Here is a 22,047-nt window from a genome sequence, read left to right as displayed (position 1 = left end):
AAGTGCAGCTTTTTAAACTCCACGCGAGTCAATGAAGGGCTGCTAACGCTGCAGCGGGAGTGTGCACGCCTCAGAAAGACAAATCACAACCTGGAAAACGAGGCTTTAAATGAGCACCGTCTGACGTTTGCAGTCGGTACAATGCAGACTCACAACAAGGAAATCAGATACTTTGCTTGCAGCTTGTTATGATGTGGTGCAGATTCCAGGACTGTTTCTGGTAAAGTACAGCGTGTAGCCGGGGTGGAGCGACTGCATTCCCGGCGCTGAGCTACCACGTAGTTGCAGCACAGCATGCGAGGGACTTTACCGTAGGCAGCTTTGCTTTAAGTGAAGCAAACTTGACTTATTCTGAAGTGAAAATGGACAAAATCTGAGCAGAAAGTTTACCCCAAACTACACTTGAACGACAAACGTTCCTCCGGCGTGCGGGTGTCTCCGTGTGAGTGTTGCCTGCCGCGCTCTGCTCTACACGATGACGTAGATGTTGTTTTCTGGAAAATGTCAGAAACCGAACGCCAAATTAAAGCCGCGATGTTTGATTAAGTGTGCCAGGTGATCTCAGGAGAGGCGCGCAGACGCAGCCTCAACCCCCTCGTTCATTTGTAAACCTCCAAATGTAGGCTTGAAATACAGGAAGTAGGAGTGTACGCTGTAAATCCCCCCCTTGATTGGGAATACAAATGATCAAATGTGCGAAGGCTAGGTACGTACGGGTACGCGGTGTCAGCAAAGTAGCGAGAGGCAGAGAGGAGGAGAATAGAAGGAATTAGGCTGTGATGTGAGAGGGAGCATCTGAAAATAAAGATGTGAGCTGCATTGTAGCAGCTCACCTTGAATACGCGGCACAGAAAGAATAATACATGAAAACAAAAAATTCTTCCATCATTGGTTTGAGATCAACTGCCAGGATCAAAAAACAATCCGATTCAGACGCGCGGTGTTTGTTTTCGGAATTAACAGACTCCTAATTTGCTATTCTTGGATACTTTTAATGACTGGTGGAGTAAACAGCTCCTCCAACCAAAAGCCAATTATAACTTTATCAGCACAATCTCTGCTGAAGAATCGCAGCTCTCAGAGAAGGAAACAAAAATACCTTGATCTTCCAGGGAAAACTACAGCTTCTTCTTTATTTGTTTTTATCGACTATTCCTTTTCAGTAAGCTTGTCAACACGTTGCTTTTACTGACACGAGCGCAGCCTGTTGTGAGATCAACATTAATGTATAAAAAAAAAGTATCGAAACTTTTGGTTAAAGCAACTCTAAATAATGCAAAATCCTGCCAGAGCACTGTAGGCTCCATTTGTCTGATAATATCAGGCCTTTTATTTAAAAACAACAGTCAACAAACAAACACACGGCTTTGTTGTGGACTGCCACGCTTCAGATATCCTTCATGTTCCAAATAAAAACAAAAAAGACAAAAAGAAATTAATTCTGAATCTTTGATTAATGTGACGTTTCCAATTTAAAAACAATAAAAATCAAGAGTTGCCCTCAAACGTTGGCGGCATCCTTACCAATTACTCTCAGTCAGATCTTTCCTTCTCGCTGCTAAACGGAACCGCTACTGGCGTGGTAGCGTTCGTAATAGTCAATAAATCTAAAATATTATGTGTGAAGTTGCGGGAAAAGACCATTAAGGGGGCGGAGCTGGAGCAGGGGTCCCGTCTGAAAGACAGACACTAATTCGGGACAACTGTGAACTCTGAACCCGCTAAAAGCTCGGCCACTGGTCAGCAGATCCTCGTAATGGAGTCCACATGTGCTCGCGCCGCCACAATTAAACGGATCTCCAAAGGTTTCCTTAAATCAACATCGGGGTGTTTTTAGTCGTACGCGCAGAAGAACCGCCCGTGGCCTCTGAATCCATTTGATGCTTTTATATATTCACACAAAGTGAAATAATCGTTGGGCTTCACGCCGAATAAACCCGAGCGTTACAGCGAGAACCGCCGAGAAACCAGGAGCGCCTTTCATAGCTCGGCAGCTCAGCCCAGGCAGAGAATCGCTCAGCATTAATCAAGATTTCAGGCCTCACTTTGACAAACTGCACAATGCCTCCTTTTGTGTAAACACAAACATCAAATGCCATGTGGCGTGTCCTCATCACTAACAAGCAAACTAACAAGAGACCTGGAATTCCACTCAATTAGTACCTGCTCGCTTTGTTATTAATCTGCTAACCTCCGCGAAGAGATGAGAGGAGACAGGAGGGGGAAATGAACGGGAATAAAAACAACAACAATTTGTTACGATAAATATATTAATGCCAGCAAAGTTTCCGTTTCAGGTGGTGTAATTCGACGTGATGTGCAGGCTATGTTCTGTCATTAGTCAGGAAAAATGGCGAGTGGGGATCAAAGCAAAAAAGCCTGCGAGCCTGCCACTTAATTTATCACACGGCAAAGACAAAGGCTTCTCTCTCCGCTTCTGTCGCCTTCAAAAGCCCCGACTCTTTTTTATGACAAACTCAGTTTGCAATTTAATTTAGGGATTCGGTCCCTGGGTGCAGAAAAGCAAGCAGGCAGGAAGTGAGAAGAAGGTAGCCAGACAGGCAGAGAAGCAAACAGCGGCTGCAGGAAACGTCCAGGCAGGCGGGAAGCGCTGCGAGGGAGGGAGACAAGAAGGCAGACAGGTGCCATGAAACTCCAGCAGTCAGGCAGGCAAACGGGCGAGAGAGCTGGCAGAAAGTGTAAAAGAGATCGGTGCACACAGTAAAGAGGCATTCACACACGCTAGCAGTCATAGTAGGCTGAGCAGCGCTAAACCAGGAGAACCAGAGAAGTGTGGGAGTGCGAGCAGGTCTGGAGTCTGCTGGGCAGTGGATGAAATTATGTCCTGCTGCTGGGACAGGAGTCCCGTAGGCGGTGGAGCCCGAGCATATACTGTTAGCAGCGTGGGTAAAAGAGCGTCCGCAGCCTCGGCGGGGCCTCGCCGTCTCACGGCGGAGCTTTAAACACACACCGTGAAGAAGAGCTAAACAAACACCACAAAGACCGGTGTGTGCGAGTGACCCCGACGCCACGGTGATGCTTCCCGTAGCACTGACCGGCGTCGGCGCTCCGTTAATTAAAGAGACGACGCGCTGGCAGGTGGCTTCACTGCCCACTCTGGTAATTGGCCCCTTTCTTCCCACTCTCTCCCCCCACAAAATCACCCATCTCTGCCTGTTCTTTTCTCTGCCTCCTCCTATCTCTCCTCCTCAGAAACGTGCCAGTGGGCAGGCAGAAACGCAAGACTTTGTGAAATAATGATTAGAATGGATGGAGATGAAGGGAAGGGAGTTTCACATTTTCCCACAAGCCTCTGATGGTCGGGGAATGCTGTTTGCCTTCCAGCGTCATACGACGCGACGGGAGTTTACTTTAGACAGCCGCAGTCTGAGGAGCCAGTGCTGCAGTCATTAATGATGCGGGGAGGGGACAGAGCCGTACTCTGACAAGTTTCTGGATGTGTGTGCGCTTTAGTTTTCTTGCCATGCGCGTGTGCACGTGAGATTACTGCGTGTGTGTGTGTGTGTGTGCGATGTAGCAATAAAAGCTGCGCGTTGGTCTCACCACGTCACTCGGGAGGTTGTGCAGGTCGTCGAAAGGGCTCTCCAGGGTGTTTGTATCCACGTTCAGGATGACCACGTCCTCCAGCGATCGACTGCGCACTCTCTACGGGAGGAAAAGGGCGACGTTAGTGCAGCAGCGTAGATATTCTCATCATTATTATTTCACAAGTGTATACACATACACTCAGAGCGATCATTTATTGTTTTTCTTAATGATGGTTGTGCTGGAGACTTCCTGTGCATCTGACATCTTTCAACATAATAAATATTTGTATTTGTGGAATTATTAAATTGTGAAACGACGCCACGATTTTAAACCCGCAGTGTGGCCCAGGTGCGTTTCCCGGGAGACAAAGTTATTTCTGTCCTGAAGCCCCGGGAACATGAACATCCAGCAGCCGCGGTTAAAGCTGCACAGTTATCACACTCCTTTACGATTAAGGATGAAAAATGATTAGAACGTGTTTACGGTAACGCGCGCGCAGACGCGAGCTGGCGAAATGAAGAATGGCACCGAGAGAAAACATTTGGACCGCGCGAACATTTTCCACAGCACCAAAAACCTCACGCATCAATAACAACACCGTGATGCTGCGGCGTGCCGCACGCATCCTGATGGCGACAAATTCAACAATTATTTCAGTGTGGTGCAGGATGCAGGCAGGTGTGTGTGCGGGGACGGCGGGTGGGGGGGGCAGCGTTGTGTGTGAATTTCTAGTTTGTCACTTTTGTGACAGCCTGTGCAGCGGAGGCTCACATGCTGATCTGGACTAATTATGTAGTGGCGGAAAGAAGGTCTGTCACGGATGCAGAGTGTGATAAATACTGCCACTGCCGCAACTGTCAGACAAATATCACACACACACACGTGTGCATTAGAACATATGCATCTGCACAAACACACACACCTACATACTAACACTTACACACAAGTGTAAGCGTGTGTGTTTTTGCAACATGCATTCACACAAAGCAGCAGTGCTGCTGATGACTTGCCCCCCAAACAACACAATGAAGTAAGAAAGCTCTTTGTTTGCAGATGCTTTCTTGGGCTTCTGTGTACGTTTGCTTTAAGGAAGCACGAAAGCAGCAGAGGAAGTGAAAAGAGAAGAAAATATAGCTGTCAAATCTTATTGAAACACTCAAATGAAAACCATCTACAAAATGAACACGTAACATTCAAATCTACTGAAAATGCTAAAGACTTTCGAACATACCTCGAGCAGACTGAGATGAACTCCCACAAAGTACGGCATAGGGGCGCTGTGGACAGAAAGAGTGAGACCTGTGAGATCAGACGCTTACACGGAGGAAACATTCACGGAGGACACTTCAGCGATGACACGAGTCTTTGAAATAAAAAAATCACAGCTGTGGAAATTAGTTTCTTTGTATTCCATACATGTAATCTGAATACATTTCAGGGTTACATGTGCTGAAATGTGAAGGCCTGACTTAAAATGATTAAGAACAGTGGTAATCACGTATCGCTAAAAATAACAACGGTCACTAATCCTTAAAATAATTACAGTTGACACTGCTGCATGTACTGACAACTATATTTAATTGAACCCAGCTGACAGGCACAGGCAGCACATTTTCTACTCCCTGTAAGGTTTGTGATTATTTCCCAACAGCATCAGATTAACTGCAGCAGCACAAACTAATCTCATGTTACAGGATTTATTCTTAAAAGCAGGTAAAAGCACAAAATGTGTTCTCGCCTTCCTTACATCGCTGATTGAGACTGAATAAAAGATTAAACAAGAACAGTTTAAAAATAACACACCGACTTATACTGGCAGAAATGCAAAACTTACTGGTTAATAACAAAAGTACAAAACAACAAGCATCAGTGCAACATTTAAGGCTCGGTTTCTCTCCGAGTCGACTGATAGTTTCAGGAAGTGCAGAAAGAATTATTCCCTCAGAAAGTTAAAGGGCAGATGTGTCAAGAGTTTTATTTTTATTTTCAAAAACAACAAAAAAAATAAAGTGTTTGGTTTTTCGGGGTTATTATCATGTCGTCCTCATTTGGTGTGATATATATCTTCGTTTTCAAAGTTTGCGGAAAGGAAAAGTTGAATCACGGACCGCTCCCCATCAGCACGAGGAATAAAATCAACAAAAACAGTCAAATAATAGAAACCATTTTTACGATGAGGTTTACAGAGGCGGTAATAATCGGATAGTTTGGGGTCAGCGTGTTCCTGGCCAGAATGATTCAGCAGCCACAGGCTTGTAATCAGCTTAAAGCAACTGAAAAACAAGCAGCAGGCCTGGATGCTGTTTTATGAATGTTCGACATTTACGCAGATCCAGTTACACAAACAGTAGACGCACAGGCATGGGCAGAGACGCTCATGCACACACACGCACACATCTAATGTAATTGCATTATCTAATCAGCGCATGAGGACACCGCTGTGATTGAATAAGATAATGATGAGTCTTTGCAGAGTGTTGAAAATCATATTTCACTGTCAGTGATTTATAGCTTCTTCAAGCCAAATGTCGCTGATGGTGAAGCGCTGGACAAACGTAAACGCGCTGCAAACGCTTTCACGCGTTCAGATCTGACGTTGACCCGAGCACGCGCGGCTTTGCAGACGAGCCGCGACTCCCGCTCCGCATCCAGTTTCAGTCAAGTCCGTCCAGATTTGTCGGATCTGCGTTGGATCGCTGGTAATGAAACCCTGAGAGAGCCCAGATGATGAGAGCGCGGCGGCGCCGGCATGAAATATGGAGCCCGGTGATCGGGGCCGTTCATTATGTCGAGGAAGCCACACGTGAGAAGTCGCGCCACAAGAGGAATCGCAAGAACATGAAGAATGGGTGGGAGAAGGTGTGAACACGAGTGTCTGCACTTTTAGTGGCAGAGCGCGACGTGCCGTGCGTGCACGTCTGCACACGTGTGCACTGGAGAGAAAACACTGGTGATGCTGATGCTCGTGGTGTTTGCTGCGTGTGTGCTGCAGAGGTGGTCAGCCTTACCAGCAGTAGTCCAGAAGATGCGGGGGCAGCACAGGGATGAAGATGTGCTGCCAGTACATGGGAAAGAGCAAAGCGGCGGCGCCGTGGACACACGCCGTTAACTACAGGAAGAGAGAGAAGATGTGAGGAGGAGGGATTCAAAAGGAAAAACTTTGAGCAACAACATAAAATTCATGAAAAGGCAGAACAGTTTGGAGACTCTGATTTGTGCTCTTGGTGAAAGTAATTTTAAGTAATAAATTACTTTTAAAAAAATGACTACAGTGGCCCCGCCCACACGCTGTTATGTCCTTTAATATAAACCAAACATGCAGTCGTTTCATGCGAACACATCCTCGTCCGTTTCTGATGGCCGAGCCCGCTGACAGGGCCCGCCTCCGACCTCGTGACAGAGAAAGCAGAGACGACTGATGTGAAAAGAAAACTATTAAAAAGATTGATCTAAGGAAAGCAGCCAACACGCATCCAGCGCCGTCTCCGTATCGATTTACTTGTCCAGGGTCATTAGAGCAAACACGTTTTGCTGCTATTGCACCTGGCCATTACGAGTCATTACTTTAAAACACTGATTCTGACCCCATTTTTTTAAAGAGTCAGAGTTCATTATTAAACTCTTTTTCAATCAGTGTCAGTAAGTCGGGATTGTGCTGTGACCTGCACAAAAGCAACAAAAGAAAGCCAAAACAGTCTGACAGTAGCCATAAAAATCTGAATTACCCCGACCACGATGACTGGGAAATTAAAAGGGAAAAGACGGAATAATTAACCTCTTTTTTTAAACAAATGATGAGGAGCAATCACGTGAAGATGACACTGCTTTTCAAAGGAGCTTTTTACACTGTCAAACCAATATTACACCCAGAACTAAAGTCATTGTCTTCCATTGTCTTAAAGCCAGCATCTCCCTCTTGACATCTCATCACATGAAACCGAGCTACAGTAATGACCTGCAGCGCGCGCGCACACACACGCACACACACGCACGCACGCGCGCGAGCGAGCACACACACACACACACACACACACACACACACACACACACACACACACACACACACACACACACACACACACACACAGGCGTTAGCTCATCCCCCAGATTAAAATAACATGATTAAATATGGAAAGAGAACAGAGGTCTGAGGGGCTCCTGCGGGACTTCATTAGGGCAAATTGCCAAAGAATGAAACATGAGTTAGCCAAGAGAGACTGCGGGCTAGGCCAATACCGCCGGGACCCCGGAGCAGCAGCCGCTGTTATACTGCTGCAGCTTCACAGTCAATGTGTGAAGCGGACACACGCTATCAGACGCACACGCGCGCAACTGCCAGGAGACCCCCTGCTCGCTGACACACGCAGTGTCACAATTGACCGGCCAAAAGCGGGCGAGCTCGGCGGCTGAAAACCACCGCTGCCAGAGAGAGAGAGGGGCCCCACCCCTCTGAATCCACCCAAAGATCAAGCCCGGACATCTGAAAAGCTCACAACAGAAAGCCTGTGTGTGTGTGTGTGTGTGTGTGTGTGTGTGTGTGTGTGTGTGTGTGTGTGTGTGTGTGTGTGTGTGTGTGTGTGTGTGTGTTTCCCTCCCAGCGTGTGTGTTTGGCCAGGAAAAAAAAAAAAGCCAACGTCTTTTCTTTTTTCCGTTTCGTTTTAATTGTCTCTCTGCAATCTCTCATACACGCAGTCCCACAATAGTTAAGACTTAATCAACATTTAATTGGTGTCTTGCTCTGTGTATCTGCATATGCATATTTCTGCTTCCTGCTGTCTTCAAATAAAACAACAATGCCACGCTCCTGTCAGGATTAATTCCCTGGCAAACAGTTTGGGGTTTTTATTTTCCTGTTTTTTTAGTTAATTCTGAAAATAAATCAATGCTATGAATATTAATGTATGAAAGTGAAGCACTTGGTGGAAAAGTGACGATCAGAACTCTCACGCCCTACGATGCTGAGGGGCCATTAAAATTGCGATCGGGAAAGGTCACCGATCTGGCTGCGGTTGTGCACGCACGCATGTGTACACGTGCCACGTGTGCATGCATGTGCGCGCACGCACGCGAAGCGCAGAGCCAACAGGCTACTGTATCCCTCCTCTGGGAGTGAGAGACAAGCCCCAGCCATTCGCTGGTACCAGGAGGTAATGGCTCAGAACACCTCGCTAACCAACTCCAATTATCTCCACCAAGCCTCAAGGTGAGCCCCCCAACCGGCATGATTTACTCTCAGGTTGAAAGTGAAAACAGGAGTATCTCTCTGCGCTTCTCTTCTTCCCAGGCTGGGTGGCTGGCTTGGGGGAGTCGGCCGAGAAGGGAGTCTGAAACTAAGATAATGATTTATAAAGCAAATCTAGATTTCACTTTTCATTTATGTGCTATCTCCAAAGCGGTGGAAGCGGCAGCGCGCCTTAGATAAGGTAACTCGAAGGGAACTCCAGAGGAATACTTCACATATTTGCTTCTCTAATTCAGCCTAATACACACGGCCGTGTCCTTGTCCTGGTTTTAGAACAAATGAGGCAAAAAGTAAAAGGAGGATAAATTGAAAAAGAAAAAAAAAGATACCCCTGTTTTTTTTTCTTCATTTATAGGGGGGCTTCACATGAGAGTGGGCCATGAGAGGCTAAGGCTGATAAAATATTTGCCAGGCTGATAAATAATAGATGAGTGGAGCCAAATGGCTTACACGCTGCACAAAAGACCTGGTGCTTAATATTCCATTCAATGGAGAATCACAGATACAGTCCCCAAGAACAAATACAGGATTAGGTGCTGGGTCCAGTCCTCGGGGACCAGGGCTATGCCCGGTAATGAGGGGCTGCCTGCCTCCTACACACTGTGCATGTGTGTGTGTTGCCCCTTCCTCTGAGGGAAGCTAACCGATTATACAGCGACAGCCTGCTTCAAAAAGCAGTCAAGGTCTTTGGTTCTGCCCTGAGAGCTTTTTAGTGCGCTGTAGCCGAGACAGAAAGTGTCCATACTAACACGGGTCTTCCCAGATCCATTCAGTGAGACTAAAGGAAGGACAGACCGAAAAGAGAGGGATCGAGAGATACAGAGGAGGAGGTGAAGGTTGGAGAAGATGGAAGAGGAAGAAAATTTGCAACTCGAAGTCGACGCCATAAACTCAGGAATGAAGCAGTTTATCAATAATGAGGTTTGATGTGATCCTTTGTTTCCTGGCGATCCATCAGCAGCAGAATAGAAAAGGGGAGTTTTTGTATTTACACATATTTTATTTGCCACTTTTTCACTGAATCGAGAACAACGTTTAGATAAATAAACCTCAATTTTGCATCCAAACTGTGTTTTCATGACCGAACAGCAGCGCCGCCCTTCAATTAAGTCCAGACCCGCTCGAGACATCAGCGCTCTGCCATACCCTTCCCATTATTCTTCACCTGAGCAGATTGACATGAGGCACAAACAATGCTGCTACGATCGCACTTAACGAGGTCCTATGACGGTCGCCGAGCCTTTAACCAGCTGCTCTCTGGTTTAAACGCAGCAAGAATAACCGCTGCTGCGGGCGACCTAATTCAGTTTGACAGGAGGAATCGACACGGCCGCTCTTGACCTCCTCACACCGGCCTGAAACACTCGCAGCCTCTCCTTCCAACTTTGTCCCTGCGCGCTCTCCAAATTCAATCCTGTTTTCATCCCAAGTCTCCATTACTTATTCCGTTTCCTCCTCTCCTCCTGCTGTCCTTCTGTCCCCTGCCACCTCTCCCTCATCCCCCCCCCACCTCCCTGTAATTGTATTGCTGTGTTAGCCTTTCCCTCTCCTCTCCGGAGTAGTCACCAATTACCCACGCTCTGCTTTTCCCTCTGTTGACAAACGCCGGTGTCAGGCTCTGTACGACGCAAGCATGCCACAAACAGGTAGGTGGCGGGGGGGGTAGAGAGGGCACGCAGGACAACGCAGGCAGCAGCCAACGCCAGGCCTCCCACACAGTCCCTCACAGGAAGACATAAGGCATAAGGTACAAACACCTGTGAGCGCAGACGACGCGCACAAACAGATGCATGCTTAAAAAAAAAAGAAGCCGACGCTCTGAACACCCTCTGCACGCACATGTGCACGCACACCGTCGCAGCGACGACACGCGCCTTAAGACACACGGCAGAGACGAGTCTATCGAGGACAAGGTGGGGGAGGAGGGGGGAGGATGTCTTGATGTTCTGCAGTTGCCCAACAGCAGACAGACACATTAAGACTCCCAGGAAGAGGCAGGCAAAGTCAGAGAGAAAGAGAGGTGTAGTGGGAGAGAGTGAGAGACAGATGGACAGAAAATAATATGTCAGAGAGAAAGAATTACTAAGACAGAGAGCGAGGGGGGAGAGACGCCGAGAGAAGTGGGAGAAAGAGAGACGGGGAAGGAACAGAGGAAAAGGCTGGAAACAGAGAGGCAGCTGGCACTCCAGGGCACGCTGGATGGATAGCTCCTTGTTAGCATAGGCCTGACAGCCTGATGAGAGGGCTGCTGTCAGCCAGTGCCGGGGTCGGGGCGGTGTGAATTTGGGCGATAGGCAGGGCAGAGGCTGGGCTGCAGAGCTGGGGGGCCTCGGCATATGAAAGACTCAGAGGGGGTCCTCCCAGCTGACTAGTTAGAGGAAGGGCCGATGCAGCCCTATTATACGGGCCTATGACAAGGCTGCACGCACGGCTGGCTCCCGCCCCTGCGCCACCGCGACTGGCTTTTTTTTCTTTTTAAACAAAAAACAAAAAAGAAAACAGCGGCACCATTCACCTCTGGTCACGAAGCAGCAATAAGTCAACTGACGCATTGTTGTACGATCATGATTTATTCCTTTGCTTTTGGCTGCTTGCGAGACGCGGCAGCCATGTACCGACAGACTGACACGCTGGGTTCACCGGGGGCTTTAACACAGGCAGCACCTCGAGCAGGCAGAATAAATGCAGCACATCTCTGAGCGTGTGTGTGTGTGTTTCTATTCCCCGTCTCACTCTGCTCGGTTGAGATGCTGGACAGGCGGAGGTGGTGAAAAGCAGCTGGATGGTACTAACGATGTTACTAACAATACTTTCTCTCATACATCTTCTATCTGTAGCAAGCAGACTGGAGAAACACTGGCTGTCCACCCAGTGGCTGCCGACGCTCACTTTAGCCAACATTTGGACGAACTCTGACATAAATTATAATTCTCTCATCCAGTAACATATTCGATCACAAGACGGGGAACCGGATAACGAGCCGGAGCGCTTTCAAGTTAAGTACACATACGCTCAGATACGCGGCTTCGAGAATGGCGGCAACCATTTCCGCTTGAACTCGCGGGTCAATCTGCCCAACAACAAAAACAACGCATCACAGGAGCAGTAATAACACCATTATCCCAGCGGAGATGTGAAAATACTTTTGTGCTGCAGTTCCTGACATATAACGCTACCAAACCAAAACACCTCTCCCCGAGGAAGATGGATGGATAGATGAGTGGATGAAGAATTGCAGAGGATAAAAGGCTCACGGAGGTAAAGGTCTGACGTGGAGGCTCTTAAAATATCCTGTCGGCATATATTTGTTAGAAAAACAAGCTGAGATTTGTCTTCGGGCAGCAGAGGACTGTAAATCACAGACAGGGAAAAAATAAACCCCTCCCCTCCCCCAAGTATTCCTGCTGAAATAAAAACAGTCTCACCCTTGAGTCTGATCATTTACATCATGCACCGCTCCTGTCACTGCACCGTGTGCTGCTTGGATCTCCAGCACAGGTGCTGCTGGTCTGAGGAGCTGAGGGGAGACAGGTGAAATCCTCTAAGGGGCTGAGTCATTTTCACAGGTCTTCCTGATTATAGCTCCTGTGGGAGACCTTGGGAACTGTTCCCTCCAGCGCCCAAAACGCCAGGCGTGGGCCCCTGCGGCTGCTAAGTGTTCTGCAAAGGTGGCAGGACCAGCAACGCCGCGGATGCAGATAGGACTAGGATGACATCACTTCCCTCTCCCGCCTCATAAACGTTTGGCCTCATCAGCAGCGAGGATAACGGAGAGAGGCTGGAATGAGAGATTTCCTCCCTCGTGCAAACAGGCAGCGAGTTTAAGTTTTGTGAGAGAATCCAGCCCGCCTCTGTGGACATCAATGCGTTCCCCATTATAGGACGCAAATAATCCAGCTTTATCGTGGGCTGCCCGTCAGACCGGGCGGGGGCGGAGGGGTCGACAGATCTCCCCACATAAGCAGCAAAGTGTCAGATAAATATTCTCAGCATACTTGTTAGGGTTTGATGTCCTGCTGGAATATTGATGAAGGGACTCATGTTCAATCTATGCTTCAGCCACATACTTTATAACGAGGGTGTTAGAGCTCCACACCAAGGCATCGACAGCCCCACACGTGCGCACACGCCGGCTGAAAGCTCCACCTCAGCTCAAATTAAAAACAGAAAAGCACAAAGACCGAGTGTTTGTCGAGCGTCTGACGGGTGGGACTCACAGTGCTAAGCTTGCTTGAGGTAATGATGATGCGGCGTTCGTGCAGCATGCTGGCGTAGAGCTGGAGCATGTTGTTGATGTCCACGGCCACAAAGTACTCGGTCAGGTTTCTCTGGAGATGGACAAGAACAGGAGGACATTCAGGTTGGTAACAAACTGTCCTGGCACAACTCGTTTGCAGTAAAGTGCCAACGCTGCAGACTGAAGCCAGAGGAAACGCAGCAGTTGGACTTGTACGATTGCACACACTGTTTGGGAAACTTGGCAAACTTGTGCTAACTGCATCCCTTACACAGAGCCAACGTGATGGCACGTAGCTGTAAGTCCCCGCCTTAACGCTTCGAGCTGAGATTTGAATGCAGAAATCAACAAAGGACGCGAGCTCAGTTTGAATCTACCGACAGCCATGCCAGTCTGTGAACCTTGACATTAGAAGCAGAAGCACCGCAGGAGCTAAAGCTGATACAAGAGCGTGATGCAATCATTTCAAAGAGTGACATGTGTATCTGATTAAAAACGATTAGAGGCAAAGATGTTCCCAGAATACAGGGATTTCTCTTTATCTCTTCTTCCTTTTCTTTTCCACGCATACTTACACTCTCAGGGATAGTTGGCAGTCCATTGATATCCGGGGCGATGAAGTAGGAGTGCTGCGAAAACACAAACATGAGGAGAAAGAAGAGGGAAGGTCACGAGCGAGGCACGGCGCTCACGCAGGAGAGAACGAGGGGAAGAGGGAGAGAAAAAGGCCGTTCACTTTGTTCTATGATTTATGGCTCATCTTCAGCTCTGTCTATATGAATTGCTGAGCTGGTGTCTGAACTGTGGCAATGCTTTTATCAGGCCTACAGAACAGAGAAACTCAATAGCAGCTCAGCTCCCCGTAGACACCGACTGGGGTGATGTCTCCGGTGGAAAACGGAGTCTTTATTTAAGCGTTAAAAAGGCTCGCGGAGAGCGCGCGTGCACGACTCGGCGCAGACGCGCACTCTCGCGCACGGGTTGTTTAGAGGATCACAGGGCTGCCTGTCTCACTTTGGGAGAGCAGGGCAGGTTCAGTGTTCAGATCAAAGAGGCCTGAGAGAGGTGCTGTTTGGAGGTAGACAAACCACCAGGTGAAACACACTGTTGTGCGTCTCACACACACACTCTCCTGGAAGTACAGCTGCGCTTCTCTGAGGCCTTCGACTCAACCATCTGTTGCAGCTCTTCGTTCACAGGTTAGAGTCTCTGAAACGCACACTGAGACAAATCAGGTTAGAACGGATCAAAACTTTCAACTCTTTACATCATTAAACAGTCATTTACATTGGGAGTAACACAACAATGAAATCGGCAACTCGGACACCCACCCGCACCACCACCAGCACCACCCATTAAAAGTCCACCACAGTCAGGCAGGAAAAAAGCATGGAAACTTAATGCACAGGTGTCCAACTCCAGGCCTCGAGGGCCGCTGTCCTGCAGGTTTTAGATGTGCTTGATCCATCACAGCTGATTTAAACGACTAAATGACCTCAACATGTCCTGAAGGTCTCCAGAGGCCTGAGAATGGACTCATCATGTGATTCAGGTGTGCTGACCCAGGGTGAGATCTAAACCTGCAGGACACCGGCCCTCGAGGCCTGGAGTTCCCCCCACCTCTGTTTTAATGGTAAAAGGATCCAGTTTGTGTTCTGAGCTCGATCATCCGATTTCATCTTTGCCACTTTGAACGACATTATTGACGAATCCGATTCAGCGTTTCCAAAGAACGACGACCCGCCAGCTCATCTTATGATCGCTTTGATGCTGAAGACTAAACTCTGCATTTCTACGGATACGTTAAAGTCTTTCTACAAAGAGACACAGTAGATTTTATTTGCACATCATCATAATTTCATGTTGTTTGAATTCTCTGCCTGGCGACAAAGAACTATTCAGTTTAGTGTAAAACAAACAGCCCTTTCACTCCTTAAATAAATGTGATTTAAGGTCAAAAAAATGTGAAAAACCAATTTTCACGAGTAAACCATCAGTTTGCTCCCGGCGGACGGTCACCGTGCTGGTTGAACAAAGCTCAGAAGAGATAAAGACGCAGCAAATAAACAGAAACTGGAGCAGACATCAAGGTCTCTCCCCCGAAGCTTTGTATTATTGCTAAAGCCGTATTTGTATGCGTATTTTGCACGGCGACTTTCTGCAGCTGAAAAATAAAAACAAATTCGTTCTGATCGCTTAACGAGATGCGGGGTTGCTCGCCGAGACAGGAGAGCTCACGCACTGCAAACACTAACCAGACGCTCGCTCAGCCTTAACATCCGTAAGTTCTCTTAAAGATCCTTTTGTGACTTTTTGCTGATCAGCCCAAAACAAGGTTTTTGCTTGTTGCCAAGTAAGAAACAAAGCCACGTGATTTTCCTGCCCTCGGTGATGCCTGACAGAAAACACTAAAGCGAAGGAGCGTCTCCGGTTTCCACGTGCTGATTAGAGTTACAGTTAAATCAACGTCAGGCGCAGCGTCGCCGTGTTCATGTAGAGAAACTCTGATGGTTAGTTTGTGGTTACGCTGCAGCTCCGATGCAGAGCTGCGAACAAATAAAACTGCACACAAATAGTCACACGTGATTGGTTGACGGCATTAGTACTTGGTCATCAGCTTTAAAGTTGAGTTAATTCAGCTCGTCGTTGGAAACCTCTACCATTACCCATCTATCATCTATGATAAAAGATAATAAATAAATAAAGTGTAAAATCGAGGACTTGGTGCTAAGGACCGCCACCCGTAACCACGGTAACTCTCCGCCTCCCTCTCCTTGTGCTCTGTGTAACTAAACAAAGTTACAAATTCGCGATGCTGTGATAATCACAAGCTGTGCTCCTCAACTCAACCCTGCCTTTCATTGGCTGTTTGCTTGCTTATCACCCCCCCCCACCCCCTTGTTCTTTCGAAGACTTGTTTATATAAAAACATTGAAAGTGGGTTAACTGGAAAGGCATCAAGGAGATTTTTTGAGTACAATTGCTTTAAACATAAAGAGAAGGGAAAAAAGACTTTTGATATTCAGAGAGAGAATCTAGCAGTGTGGAAGGGCATTAATCATTTACAAAGTTTGATTGTTTTCCAGAGGAAAAGAAACATACACCAAGGCCCAGGATAGTTTGTTTTTGTTATATTTAAAAAGATAGCGCAGCTTATTTGGCCAAATTGGAAATCCGCGGCTCCCATGCGATTAGTATAGCAGCAGTTTCATATTTCGCCTCCTCTGCCGTTCGCTCATTCCCCTCCACTCACCGGCTCCTTGCTTCGCCGATCTCTCAGTACTTGCCCAGTGGCAATATACAACTGCTCATTCTTGCACAATGAGAGGGAGAGAGAGAGAGAGAGGGTTCACAGATGAAAGGGGACAATGATTCTTCTTCTTGGCTGCCATGATAAAACAAAAACACACTTTAAGGGAATAATTCTGCTTCATCAATTAAATATCAAACTAGTGGCTTCTCCAGAAAAAGAGCGAAGGAGAGATGAAGCTATCACCTCTGTTCTCTGGGGCTTCTTTTCCAATCAACACTCAGACGGGAAGAAATGGACTCGTTAGCCTTCACAGAGATTTATTGATCGCCTCGTATTAGTCTTGTTAGGCTGGAAATTCATATGTTTAATTAGACGAGTGTTCTTCTACAGCTGTTTGTCTAATTGGTCCGAAAAAACAAAAAAACTAAAGAGAGGTGGTCCCCGAGGGCAGAGGCTCCCACGAAACCCTTTGATGCTGTTACAGTACAGAGGCCCTAAAACTCAAACAGATACTGGAGAGAAACCATCACGCTCGTCTTGAACAGGGACGTGACAGAGGCCGAGCTGTGTCACAGGCAGGCTTTCAGCGACCGAGCTCGTTAGGCCGTTCCACTTTTTGGATAAGCGGAGACACGGCGAGCTGTGAAAGGAGGCTTCCACTTTAAACATGTCCGGCTCAGGCTCATCGCACGCCGAAACAACGGGTTTCCAAACGGGGTGTCAGTCGCTGTTCCCACCTACAGCATCTACTGCTCTGCTCTCTCATTTATCTCAACCTCCGCTTTCCTCCACCCTCATGTGCTCGTTTCTTCTTTGTGACGACTTTAATTCTTTTTTAAAGTTGCACGCTGCCACAGTCACCACCTGTCCCCTCTTTCTGTCTCCGCCTCTGATAACGGGGAACACAAGATACCTACCACACTCAGGTTGACGGGCGTGAAGGGCTTTGGCACAGGCAGGTCATAGAGGGAGTTCAGCACGTCGTTCAAGTCGTTTTTCTAGAGGAGACAAACAAACAAGGAAAAGAGACGCGTGAATTTTATTCACTCGACTTGATGATGTCACAAGTTACGTGTCAATCTCAAACACGGCGCTGCTGCAGACCACAGGGCCGTAGGGCTCCGCAACATCCGACCGACATATGTTTAACGAGAAACGGCGAGGTTAAAAGACGAGCCGCAGACGCTTATTATCCGTCGGCGTTGATTTACAGCCCGAGAGCGGGCTGTCAGTAATTAAGCCCCCACCCTTCGCTGCAAAGACAGAGGCCGCAGGAAGCCGGCAGAGAACTCGGTCTGACCACAGATCAGGCCTGAGACGATCCTTCCAGCACTTACGGCTCTTTGACAGGATCACCGTTCACACTCTCGGCCTCCTGCTGGAGAAACAAAAAGGAGGGACGACTGTTTGCTTCAACTTCCTCTCTGAGAACTTTGTTTTGGTTTTGTGTACGAGCCGCTGCTCGCGCCAGGAAATGAACGCGCGAGCGTTTGTGTGTGTGTGTGTGTGTGCGTGCATGAAGTGGAAAAGAAATAGAAGCAATAGACGGCAATATACAGTAAAGGGAAGGAGGGTTAAGGAGGGAGGGGTGCAATCGAACAGCCTCCTGTCATGAGAGCCTCAATGCTCACACGCATGGTCAGCAACACGGCCTGGGGAAACAGTTCATTTACCCCTCGCCTTAAACCCTCATCGCTCTTCTGTCTTCCCTCGTCTGTCAACATCTCCCTCTCGCCTGGAACGGACAGCGGGGTAAATAGAAACCAAATCATGCACACTAACACTTCAGTCACCCAGGATTTCCAGCTATCCTTCTGTCTCCGTCTTCCTCGCACAAACTGTCCTGATCTGCTTTTGCCCCACCCCCTCCTCTCTTCATATTAGATTATTCTGATGAACTGCAGGAGTTTGTGTGTCTGCCATTGTCTACTTTAGACAGACACTTTGTCCTGATCGCTGTTCTCAGAGGATCTTGGAAGAAGCAGTGACTACATGACAATTGAAAGTGATCCCAAAGCTCCCTCCCCTCCCTTCAGTCTAAACAGTGGAACATCACCTACACCCGCTGCACCAGGCGCTGCGCGTCTCCCCAGTTTGTTGCATATTTTACATTTCCCCTCCCTCAGCTAGTACAATGCAGCGAAAAGTCAGGGGAAAAGACTTTAGTGAAGTGTGTGTGTGTGTGTGTGTGTGTGTGTGAGAGTGTGTGTGAGTGTGTGTGTGTGTGAGAGTGTGTGTGTGTGTGTGTATTTTCTTGTTCTTAACGATTTGTATTCCAGTAAATCATCAGGAAAAACTTCCAGTGTCAGATCAGCGTTTGGTCTGTGAAATGTCAACACTGTTGCTGCTAACAACAGGAAGCGAGTCGAGCCCGAGACGGCTGCTCGCCAAAGACGACGCGCGAGAACACAATGCAGGAAAACATCTCGCCGCGGCGCCGTGTTTGCGTGTCTCTCAGGCAAATCCCACTACACCTTTCCTCATTTTGTTTTCCATTAGAGCACAAGTGTAAATAGTCGAGACACAGAAAAAGACCAGATTACCTGTTGTTTCGATAAGTAGTCTGCCAGGGTATTTAGAAGCTTGTAGTAGATTTCAAACCAGGGTAGGTAACTGCAAGAGTCAGAGAGGAACGTGTTAATGTGCAGCACGGGGAAAAGCTTTCATTCATTCAGTCATCAAACCGGGAGGTGACGAATCAAAGCAGGACGCGCACGTCGCTCCCCGGCAGACGTGTGCGTTGCACGAACGGCGTGACCTGAAGAGCACGCTGCATACAGGGCATGGACTCTGTCAGAGTCGTTACACTGAGGAGGAATTAAACGCTATCTCGTCCTTATTATGGCGTTCTTTCGTGCTTCGGGCCCTCGGCACTCCAAGAATTCCCACCATGTCTGCTCCTTAAATGAGGAAACAAAAACAATGGATTCTTTAGGAAGAAAGAAAAAGCACCACATGTGATGTGGAGGGATGCTATGGTTTACGAGCATGCTGCTCCCAGATGCACAGGCTTAACAAAAATGCCCCCCCCCCCCCCCCGCTTCTTCTTATGCCTTTTGCATATTTAGAAGAAGAAAAAAAAGCTTTTCCTTATGTAATGAATGTAAAATAAATAAATTCATTAACAAGCTCAAAAATAATTTATACTGCAGTGTTTGTGTTCGAGCTAATCACCAAGTACACCCACCATAAGCTAAAAGCATCTGCAGCATGGCTTTCTTTACAAAGTTGACATTTTCTTGGCCAAGTCGACTCGTTTCTGGGTGGACGATGGCCAACATTTTCCTTTTGGCACCAAAGCTGCGAGGCCTCAGCGCGTTTAATGTTATGCAATCAAATACTAAAAACATGGTGTCCTATCAACTTATTGCATTTTTATTTCATTCAGGCTCTTAACATGCAGTTTTAAACACTGCATGTATAATGACTCTGAGTAAGGACCAGCACTGCCATTAAATAAACAGACTCCCATTAATGCTTCATTAACTCTCCTGCATTGCAGGGCTGGGAAAAAGAATTAGTGACCAAACGAGCCGGTCAATCAAACGTGGGCTGTTTTTTATTTCATTAGCAAATCGAGACGTATTAAAAGCCTTGGATTGGCCTCGTACTCCTAAAGGCAAAGTTTTGCGTCTCAGACGGTCGGCTGGAGGAAGAGGAGTTTGCAGGGCATGGGTCACTGGCTGCTCCGCAGACTGGAATTAACAGACAACTAGAAAACAATAAAGTGGACTTGATGCAAATTTTCAGATCGCATAAATCCGCGAGGGGCCAATGACGAGGAGAGGTGCAGCGAAGCGCACCAATCAGAGAGGCTGAGTGACCATTAGTCTGAAACAATCAGTCTCTTAACGCGACGATTTTGTGACATCTGCACAAAGATTTAGCGCAATCGGGTCACACTTGCTGTAGAGGCCCAATCAAACACGCGGATGTTAATTTGGTGACCGGATATCAACCTGAAGACCTATTTCTGCCACGTCAAAAGGCAAATATGTGCACGAGGGTCAGTTTACACAACTTCAGTCTGATATAAAGACCGAGAGAGAACAAAGGCCGGGCTTATCTGAGCCTCGTGTTTAAAAACCAGGCTTCTGGACATCAATCCTTCATTTTTCACCACAGACGTAAACGACTCACACTCGTTATGCTGCTGGTGCCGTAAATCTTCAGTTTTACAGAAAAGTGCATTATCACCGTGACGACAGCCAACCGCAAATTATCAATATTCCGGCAACAGGATGATTTTTCCCCCTTTATTCCAACGCAATCAAATGAATAAAACTTCAATGAGACACTGTTTTGCTCTCCCCCCCCCCTCTGCTTCCTGTATGGGCAAAGTGAAAGTCTGGAAAGCTCAGAGAGATACTCCTACTCGTCACAGTTCATTGCTCAGATCTGTTTGTGCTTCACAAATCCTCCGATAGAGACGGAGAGGCATCTATCATTGGAGTGCTCGGTGCGTGGGGGCCCCCGCAATCTCTCCTGCCATTTTAAACACGTCTTCCCAAAGTGCCATGCACTCAGAGAATGAACCGGTTAATCTGCGACCCACTCACAGCCTTCACAGCGCTCTTCATCCCAGACTCGGACCATCTAACAGAAGACAACACGCGCCTTTGGAGCTTTGTAATCGGAGCGTTGTGGACGCGCAGACGCAAAAATACAACCCAAGACTGAAAAAGAAACAAATTAGCCAAATTACTGCTGTAAGAGAGGTACTTATTAAACAGTTAAAAGCAACTTTGTTGCCCACCAAGGAGACCACAGGTTGCAACACAACTCCCCAGCAGCAGCAGCCGTCCCCTCGAAGCACAAACTACCTTAAAAAGCCTAAGACCCAATCACAAGGACCCTCTCCTGCTGCCATGCACCTCTGACAGGTCAGAGCAGTTTTAGCCCGGCGGTTTGAATGTCGGGGCTCATCGGTGTCGCGCGGCCTCTTTTCCTCCCATAAAGTACCTGTTGGGTGTTTAGCGTGACAGTTATTCCTGTTCCTGTAGATGGCTCTTAAATCTTATTTAACGCACAGGCACCTGTAATCGTAAGTCCTCTCACACTTTGTAGACGGCTCACTGGAAGACTGCCTTACACGACTCCTTTCTGGGGTCGAGGGTTAAGTACGGGGACGAGCGAACGCTAAACCAAAAGCAAGTCGAATCGATTCAGGAGCCTCAGCTGTGATATAAACTTTATTTTACTCTTTAATTACACGAAAAGCAGGCTTTGGTCACCCTGCTGGGGTGAAAACGGCAGAATTAAAAGTACACTGTGTGTGTGTGTGTGTGTGTGTGTGTGTGTGTGTGTGTGTGAGCCCTGCCTGGAGGAAGCCTGGTCTTTTTGGTCACGACTTCAGCGACGACACTACAAAGAGCCGTCCACATAAAACTGTCCTGCTCATTAAGACACTTCCTCCCGTAAGCAGAGGTGACAATTTTACTGTGCAGCACTCGCGCAATCACAAACTGTTTTAATGAGTCCTATTTTATATTTGGGACCTAGAAGAACAAATATGAACATGTCGGCCCGGGCCGCCGTCGACTTGTTTCACATTTGAAGAAAAAACTACTTTTATTATCTTAATTTTATTTTTTTCTTGAATCCCATCTGGTATTACTAACATCTTTACGAATCATAAACAAAGATAAAGTCGCGACCGAGGACCTTGAAGACGGGAACTTTATTTCCAAATTTCTTGCACACACTTTAATCCTTTTAAATATCCTCGCTCGTCGTGTCCTGGACGAGCGAGGATATTTAAGATGG

The 22,047-nt window shown here is 47.5% G+C and overlaps 1 protein-coding gene across 2 annotated transcripts in view; it reads right to left on the bottom strand.

Moving 5' to 3' along the window:
- Nucleotides 1–22,047, bottom strand: part of dennd1b (DENN/MADD domain containing 1B) — a 92,766-nt gene that overhangs the window by 31,691 nt on the left and 39,028 nt on the right. The window contains exons 6-13 of one of the 2 annotated variants that reach the window (XM_026147432.1): nt 18,825–18,894; nt 17,199–17,279; nt 16,282–16,341; nt 13,604–13,657; nt 13,009–13,119; nt 6,558–6,658; nt 4,781–4,826; nt 3,565–3,666 (exon numbers count right to left, since the gene is read on the bottom strand). In XM_026147432.1, coding sequence (XP_026003217.1) covers nt 3,565–3,666; nt 4,781–4,826; nt 6,558–6,658; nt 13,009–13,119; nt 13,604–13,657; nt 16,282–16,341; nt 17,199–17,279; nt 18,825–18,894 — 625 coding nt within the window. The remainder of the gene's footprint in view (nt 1–3,564; nt 3,667–4,780; nt 4,827–6,557; nt 6,659–13,008; nt 13,120–13,603; nt 13,658–16,281; nt 16,342–17,198; nt 17,280–18,824; nt 18,895–22,047) is intronic. The other variant, XM_026147433.1, reaches the window with a different exon arrangement.

Source organism: Astatotilapia calliptera, chromosome 17, assembly GCF_900246225.1.
Source record: "Astatotilapia calliptera chromosome 17, fAstCal1.2, whole genome shotgun sequence".
Taxonomy (NCBI): Eukaryota; Metazoa; Chordata; class Actinopteri; order Cichliformes; family Cichlidae; genus Astatotilapia; species Astatotilapia calliptera.
The sequence above is the reverse complement of the archived record's forward strand: the minus strand, read 5'-3'. Positions and strand labels throughout refer to the sequence as shown.